Genomic DNA, 8,671 nt, shown 5'->3' with positions numbered 1-8,671 from the left:
CTAGGTGTGCCATGCTCGCAACAGCTCACAACTGCCGGCCAAGCAGCCGTCTGGAGTGTTCAGACACACCTACATGTATGTGCACGCATATATACACATCTGTATACACATACAAACAGAGCCCAAAGCCGAAGCAGTAAAACCTGTATTAATACAGATTTTCCAGCATGATTTTACATTATTAACTCCAGGCACAGCTAGAGAAAGATCCAGAAGAAAATACATAAGTAGGTAATGTAACATCAGAAAGTGAGCGTTGGCTGATTTAGCAAGCTCCAAGTTAGTACATGAGAAACCACTGTATTAAAAAAGTAGCTGTAACAGATACCAGATGGGACTCAATAATATATACACCGTACGCGATGAAATGGAGTATCTTTCATCTCTTCCCTGTGATCCCTGGCATAGTCCCAAAGATAGTAATCAAGTAAAACCGCATTGATCTGATCGCGCATGTCTTGACCCTTCTTCTCATAGAGCTCCAGCAGGTGCTTACAAATCAGTGCACAACACCAAATCGAACAACCACGGATCTCCACCTCCTCTTTATCTCCAGACTGGAAAATGGTTCCTGCAGGACACAAGAGACAGCAATCCAATTACGTTTGGGAGACAGAAGTCACAGGATGTCCTGAATTTTCTCTTTTTATTTCACATTTATTCTATTCTGGGACTGCAGTTTTCATGACTTACACTGTAACTATTATGTTACTGTACATTTTCTATTGCTTACTTTAATATTACCATATTTTTAAGTTTGCCTTCCATTCAATTGAAAAGCCATCCTGTATTCTAAGAGACTGAGTTTAAAAACAGAACTAGTGTCTGGGTTACACTGCACATTATATGACAATTTTGTTTGTAGAGGATACACTAACATAATTCCAAACGCGTGTACTTTCTGCAAGGATAATTCTACTCTTTACAAGGATCAAAAATTACACAGACCACATAGACAATTTATCTTTTCCATGCATCCTAATAAGGACATTTCCATCTTGGCTGTTCAAACAAACAGATCCTGTATCTCTCTCTACACACACACACAAGATATATAAACACACACATTAATACGCATACATATGCACACATATATGTATGTGGCCAGTTTATTAAGATTCATGGACTATTGCATTAATTTGTTTATCTTGTTGTGTAACTTTAAAATGGCATAATGGCAGTCCTACCTATAAATACACTCATTTTGCAGTGGACAAAGGGTTGGTTTCTGTTTTCATTTGTTCAAATTTCTAGTTACGAAGTACTGGAAGATGTAACCTGTGCTGTGCAATTATACTCTTTAAAAGCAATGGCATGTATTTTTTTTTAAGTGGATGTTTATGGTATTATCTTGCTTGTCCCTCATATAAACAGCAGCTGTTGTTTCATACAGACAAACAAGAATCCCCATGCTGTTATATGTTCTTTGAACTTCATAAAGAAATCGCTGCTTCTATTATTATCTAAACCTCAAAATCACAACGATACTCATGTTGGAAAGTGACTCTGGCAAGAGTGGTTGTTTTAAAACTCAGATCAACTGCTTGGAGTCTCTTTAATTCTGTGCTTAAGCCAAGGAAGTTAGATCTTCATAAAAAGTAACCTTAACATCTCATTTGAAATCACTATTAGAGAATGAATTCCTTTCTATTACCTCATCACTACAGAAGTACCAGTTTCTTGGAGGAAAAAAATATGTATATAAACATATATAATATATATATGACCCTCACAGAGAGCAAATGCTGCATCTTAAAATTAGCTTTTATCTATTGAAACATGATTACTTGACATTAGAAAGGAAGGAACAAACCGTCACGTAGTTTCTTCATTAGTTCTTCAGAATACTTCATTGCTTTTAAGTGAACAAGAACTTGAGGAATTCTGTAGTCAGCAAATATAGTCAGACTAGAAATGTCACCAAAAAAGCCATCTCCCTTGCCTTCCAGTACACTCCATGTATCAGCCACAAGTATTTGTGCCCGTTTGTAGAAAGAAACCTTTTTTTCCTGATGAAAAAAAAAAACACAAATTGCTTAAGTGCCAGAGACACATCAAGAAACGCAGAAAATGGCATCTCGAGAGAGACAGGTAAATTAATGTTGTTCTAGAAATCACAACCCAAAATATTACTCAGTTAAGCAAAGGTTACTTAAGTAAAAGAGAATAAAAGTGCAATACTATAAATACATTAATACTTAAAAAATATTGAATCACAAGCAGATATCAAGTGGAATCCTCATAAAAAAAATAAAAAAGAAATGTAGATACTGTTGTCGTGGAATAAAAAAATACTTGTATTAAAAAAAAATGCTTGGATATCAGAAAACAATCCTTGTTTATTTCCACTTCACAAACAGTGGCTGTAATCCAGCACTCATTAATTCTTTTTGAAACCCTAGAAATCATCCAACATCCAAGCCTAAGTAGGAGGTATTAGATTAGACAGTTAACATATTACGTTAACTTATCCCAAATGTTAAGGAAATAAAATTTTGGTTAGAACTATAATGAACGATTCCCAGTGGTGTCTAGCATACCTTGCTAGTTAAGGAGGAGAGATGATAATTAATTTCAGTAACTGGTGTATTCACAAATATTAGATTTTCTTAAAAACAGACCCATGGATAGGGTTTATTAATTTTTTTTTTTTTGCTGGTGCTAACCCTGAAAAACATTACATGCTTTATGACTACTCACAAGGGGAAAAACTAATGCTATGCTACGATCTGTACAGAGCTGAGGCTTGTACTCTATTTACAAACAAAATGCGCAAATGTAAACCTGCACCTTTCAGAAAAATCTATGATTGGATTATGTCCTTTTCTTTGCTTTATAGCTAGAACAGATTTTCAGCTTTCGAAAACATGTCCTTAACAACATCACGCAACCGAAATGGTTAAGCAAAAATACAGGTAGATGGGGATTCTACTTATTTCCAGTTCTGTTTCACCACTCTTCATATAGCTACAATTTAAAATGGCATTTTAAAAGTTCATTTAATTTTACTTGACTGCCAAGATGCTACAGGCTGAAAACAAAGTTGATTGTTTGTCATTGAGTGCTATTCTACAAAAACGTTGAGAACAAGATGTCCAGCTGCATTTCACAGAACAACTTCTGTAAACATTCTGAAACTTTCCACTTCATTCCCTACTTGATGTAGATGTACAAACTTACTTCTAGAGAATACTGCATTTTGTATGCTAAATAATAAAATACCACTTGAGACTTACAACAGGAAATAAATAAATGATTAACAGACCAAATTCCATTGTAGCTCCTACTGCTCTGAAGCTAATGAAGACCAAGGACATTGCTCTTCTAATAGCGTTTTTTCCAATATAGTAAGGTACAGATAACCCCCAGCAACACACCATTTTACAACAGCAGTACGGAAGACAGACTTCAGGCAGAACTTCTCATCTCATGCTGCAATTTAATTTGGAAGAAAAATACCGACTGGGACTCTTCATAGAGAATATGAATTTATGATTTCATTGTTTCAATTATTGTTAATTTTAATGCTGCACAGATCTTCTGGAGTTTGTGCAAATTTTCTATATGAAACAGACTATAAAGCGTTTCCAGTAAATTTTCCCAGTATTCTTTTCAACAGATAGCAAGCATGGAGGTGGATGACACTGTCTCAAAGATAAGTGTAATTTGTCCAAAAATGGAACACTATACCTGACGAACTACACTTCTTTTCTGCAACATCCTCACATTCCAGGAAAAGCTACCTAATATGGGGACACTTGTGTCTTCTCTCCACTACAACGAGCCAGTATCAAGAGGCATAACTAATTCTGGCCTACTGACATTAAAAGAAAGAAGGGGTATTGTGCTGGCAGATATCAAAACGCCATAGCGTGGCTAGGAAGAAAAGCAGAGAACAGGAAGATCATGAGAATTTTACCACCTCCATCACAGGTGATGGGAAATTAAAAGCACATACATAAAACATGGATTACTGGAAGCCCGGAAGGACTCCACTGTATGTCAGAACATGAAAAACCTGACAGGCAAGCATAGCGTGGTCTAATATTTAAACTTCTGCCAGGATTCAAATTCAGCACAGCATCTAAATATGAAATATCCATGTAAGGTCAAAAAGGCTTCAGGGATTTTGGTTTGCAATTCACTTTTCAGAAGCAAAAGAACATTGACAATTTATATAACTACGTTCAGTAGTGTGTAATTATGAAAAACGTTTTGTGTACATATTCGATAAAACATACAGCCAAAGAACGGTCTTAATTTTAAAAGTTCTTCTAGGACGTCAGATTACAGGAGAGCTATAATAGTTTGTGATAGTATGCTTTATTACAGTACACAATTTATTTTACTATCATATATATATTTTTATGCTTTATTACAGTACACAATTTATTTTACTATCATATATATATTTTTATTACGGAGAGTCTGTGAAAAACACTGGCTTGCTGTTGGATACTTCATCCTATTTCCAGTTCCCTCCTAATCCTCACAAGTACAACTTTGTTTTTGTTAAAGATCTCAGCCTGCTGCCATAGAAATAGTTATGATAACATGATCCACGTCACCACCTCAGATTAGGTGACAACACTGATTTTATATGTGTGGGGTTTTTTTTAATATTTTTCAAAACAAGCAGGGTGTAAACCTGGTCTGCATTATTCCACCCACCTTCAAAATACACAGCTTGCTTAGTGAAAGTAGAAAAATAGCTCCTGTATTCATGCAACAGGCTTTACTACTATGTCACTGCTTACGGTCTGGGATCATTTTTGGAACGGCTTTTCATTCTGAAGTCTGCTGCTGCTTTTAGGGAGCCTTGCTTTATAAAGCATTCGGCATCATCTCATGAAAGGTATTACATCAATGAATACAGTCACTATAAAGATAAGAAAATATTCTATTTATCGCTTTAGCTGGAAAATACTTCCTTTTACATCACAAAAATGTCATTAAATTACTTCATATGTAAAAAATCCCTATAAATTAAACTAATAGCTTCAGTGATTACCTACAGAGAAGCCCTGATTTTTCACGTTAATATGATATCTTACTTCATAGCAGGAGACAGAGGAAAATAAAATGATGCCACCTATTCAACAGCAAATTTAAGTGAAAAATGCTATTGGCTCAAAACTCCAGTGAACGGTGTTCTAGGGAGTTATCTTCAGACAACTGTACAAACTATTAGTATAGGCTGTACTGTCACTAGAATAAAGTATTTTAGTGATCTGACAGCTGAACAGTACCGCTGACGAACAGAGTGCAGGAATAGCTACATGTCGCTAAGGCTAAATAAAAAGCATGCCTGTGTAGGGAAAACAAGACACAGAAAATACCAAACATACTCTTATTTATTTCTCACCAGTTTCTGTCAGGGAGACTGCTGCATAAAGCTTCAGTACACTGTCATCTCTGACAAAAGCATGACATTTGGGGTTAACTCATGCCTGTAGTCATTTGTGCAAGCTCTGTTTAATCAACAACAATTCATGTGATTCCCAGTTAGTTGCACATTTCCACTATACTACCACAGACTCACTTCTTTCATTACATGCAAAGATCCTTAAGGTAAATGAAGAAAAAGAGATGGGATAGGGGGTGAGGGGTAGCAATTTAAGAGGGAAAAAAAAAAGATTCTCACTTTTCAGGCAGAAATTACCTCATATATTACACATATTATAAGGCATACAATGTAGTCATGATCTAATTGGGAACTTGCTGTATATCAAAATTACAACAGAGTGAAGATACAACAGAGAAAGCGTATAAAAAACTGGCTCTCCTCTGGTGAAAAAAAAAAAAAAAAACTCATTATTAGAAATATGCTCCTGACTATGTCAGTACTAAGATAATGAGGATTCCTTTACTGTTAATAAATAGTGTGATTTTGTCTTCAGGAGTTTAAATTGACAGAGAAATGAAATCTCAATAATTTTACCCTATCTTAACAAAACAGTGTACTGCAGTCCAAAAGCATTATTTCAAAAGCTGCCTTCCCCGCACATATTACCTACAATAATTTACATAATAAAGATCAACCATTTCAAAGTCTGATTCTCCTTTTATATAGACCAATCCCTTTACAGATTCGAGGCAAAATATTAAAATAACAATTTTCTTTCCTATTTCCCTTGAATTTTACTCATGAATTCCACCGAAGTGTTTCTGTTCACTTTCCATTTTCTGCACTAAAAAATGCCAGCAATTCACAAATTTTATATCAATTCTGAAATGACTATCCTTTCAGAAAAAAAAAACTCCATCGACAGCCTAAACGCTATTTTTTAAGGCCACAGTCAGAAAGGAGTAAGGGAATAAGTTCTTACCAAAGGAGATTCAACATTACAGCTAACTTACCTCAAATACGGCCTCATCTCTGTAAGAAGGAAAGTTTTCCACTACTAGGCGTAGTAGTTTCTGGGCGCTGTTCTCACTCATTTTAACACAGGTGAGAAAAGAGCCTCCAAACTTCTCCAGAAGAACTGTTCCGCTTTCGTTCAGCACCCGGTGCCTCTCTTCGATCAAAGGCATGGGCACTTCTGTGTCAGAGCGCAGTACTTGTCTGACTTGGTCAAGCGTCATGGTGGCATAATACGAGGCGCTGGTAATAGGTATTCCTTCAGAACAGTAAAAAGAAAATGGTTAGGGTATCGTACCACGTACGTAGTGATTACAAATGAGAGCGTTTACACCATTAGTAAGATATAAAAGGCCTATCAGCTCTTGAAATTGACGTTGTTCCATGACAACCACACAAACAGGTGTTTTATAACCAGGTTTGTTTGTTCTCAGCGCTCCCTCCTCAGATAAGAATTTCTGACACGTAGCTGCATCTTCTTACTTTTTATACGCAGCTTTTCCCGACTGATCTTTGTTGTTCAGTACCGTGTTTACTACACCAGCGTGCACCAACCAAACACAATCATTAGCAGCCGTCTTTTATACCCCCACTTCTAATCACCATGTGTGTACAAAAAGGGCCTCATCACACACTTTCCCCTCAATCTACAGACAGACAGAACTGTCCTTAGGCCTCCCACCAGCACCCACACACCCGTCTGTGTGCATTTCAAGGCCGGCAGCAGCAAGGCCAGGTGCCCCGGCACCCTTTGTCAGCAGGCGGCCATGTCGCCGCTCGACGCCCCGCACTAACCCTCGTCCAGCGCCCTGTTGACGGCGGCGCAGAGCGCCCAGTACCCGCTGTAGGCCGTGCCCTTGTACTTCACCAGGCACTTCTGGTCGTCCCGCTCCGGCCAGAAGGAGAAGTTGAGGGTGTCCACCAGGAACACCCAGCTCACCGCCTCCTCGCTGGCGGCGCGGGGGTTCAGCTCGTGCAGCTCCTTCCAGCCCGCCAGGCTAAAGGCGGCCGAGGGCACTCTGTCGAACAGGGCCTCCGCCACCCTCCGCGCCCCCTCCTCGGACACCGACACGTCCCGGCTGCGGCCCGCGATGAACCGGGCCGACTCCAGCGGGGACGGCGGCGCCTCCATCAGCGGCCTCCGCTACCGGCACCGGCACCGGCACGGCGGGAGGGCCTCGCCCGCACCCCTGTCCCCCCGCGGCCGGCGGCAGCACCAGCACGGCACGGCCCGGCCCGGCCCGGAGCGGCCCAGCCCCGGCAGTGCGCAGGCCTCGGGGCCGGCCGGCAGCAGCCTCCCCGCTGCGGGGGGAGCGGCGGGGGCCGTCCGCGGGGAGGCGGAGATCTTCGGAGATCCGCTCGGTTTGGCGGAGATCCGGGTGGTTTTAGAAACAAACAAAGGAGGCTGGCACGCCTGGCGCCTTCCCCTCCTGCAGCAGCAGCCCCGTGCGCGCACCCCGCGGGAGGCACACGGCAGCGCCCGCCTTTTCCTTCCTCCCTTCGCGATTTTGTCTAGACCGCCCCTTTCTCCGGTCTGCGCCAGGCTTTGCCGTGCCCGTCAGTCCCATAGCCGAAAAACGAGCTTGTGGTGTGCTTTTTGCTTTTTTTTTTTTTTTTTTTTTTTTACAGAGCTGAGGATACGTCTACCCACGAGCTCTGCCGTACATACGAACTCTCCCTCCCTGCCCTTTCCCCCGTGTTTTACTAGCTAGCATCCTGTTATGTCAGGAATTACCCACCCCGTTAAAAAAAAAAATAAAAAAGAGTAAAATAGGCCGGAAGGAGAAAAAGAATCCACTCTTATTCTCACACCCATCACATCCACATATGCAACATTCCTTTGCAGTTTGTAAACTGTTTTATTATTATTATCAAGGAAGTGAAATTAGAACTTGTAAACTATAAATACAAATGCGAAGGTATTACATGAGATATCCAGAGGCTTTACCTTTTTTAATTTCTGACATATTTCCTACGGAATTCAACATACAACAGGGAAATCAAACAAGGTTAAGTTTTGAATACAATGAAAAACAAGTTACAGAGTTATATACTGTCCATTTGCCAATTTACCTTATACAAATGAAAGCTCTGAAAACAACTAGAATTCATTCCGTAATGGTACACCAACTGCCATTTCTAAGTGTTATTTGCATTAAGCAAGCTTCATAAAACCAGGTGTACTTTACCACTGTTTAATCAGTGACATCACAAAGTTTTTAAATATTTTATTTATATACTGTCACCAATATATATATGTACTGCAAAGAGGGCCAAACACTTGCAAAAAAGTCAAATTTTACACACAGT

General features: G+C 39.7%; 1 protein-coding gene across 1 annotated transcript; it reads right to left on the bottom strand.

The window, feature by feature from the left end:
• Positions 1–127: 127 nt before the first annotated feature.
• QNG1 (Q-nucleotide N-glycosylase 1) lies at positions 128–7,854 on the bottom strand. Its single transcript, XM_013195793.3, has 4 exons — positions 7,157–7,854; positions 6,361–6,620; positions 1,814–2,009; positions 128–571 (listed from the first exon to the last, which is right to left on the bottom strand). Exons 1-4 carry the CDS (start codon positions 7,491–7,493, stop codon positions 339–341), a joined length of 1,026 nt encoding a protein of 341 aa, XP_013051247.2. The 5' UTR covers positions 7,494–7,854; the 3' UTR covers positions 128–338.
• Positions 7,855–8,671: the final 817 nt, after the last annotated feature.

The sequence above is a fragment of the Anser cygnoides genome, chromosome Z (assembly GCF_040182565.1).
Source record: "Anser cygnoides isolate HZ-2024a breed goose chromosome Z, Taihu_goose_T2T_genome, whole genome shotgun sequence".
Lineage (NCBI taxonomy): Eukaryota > Metazoa > Chordata > Aves > Anseriformes > Anatidae > Anser > Anser cygnoides.
Note: the sequence above shows the minus strand (reverse complement) of the source record. Positions and strands in the feature narration are given on the sequence as shown.

Bases quoted from the DNA above. Each gene is read 5' to 3' on its own strand.
- QNG1 (XM_013195793.3), bottom strand. From the start codon at position 7,493: ATGGAGGCGCCGCCGTCCCCGCTGGAGTCGGCCCGGTTCATCGCGGGC. The intron at 6,621-7,156 runs GTTAGTGCGGGG...ACTGTTCTGAAG, and splicing joins CAACAGGGCGCTGGACGAGG to GAATACCTATTACCAGCGCC. The intron at 2,010-6,360 runs GTAAGTTAGCTG...TTTTTTCATCAG, and splicing joins GAGATGAGGCCGTATTTGAG to GAAAAAAAGGTTTCTTTCTA.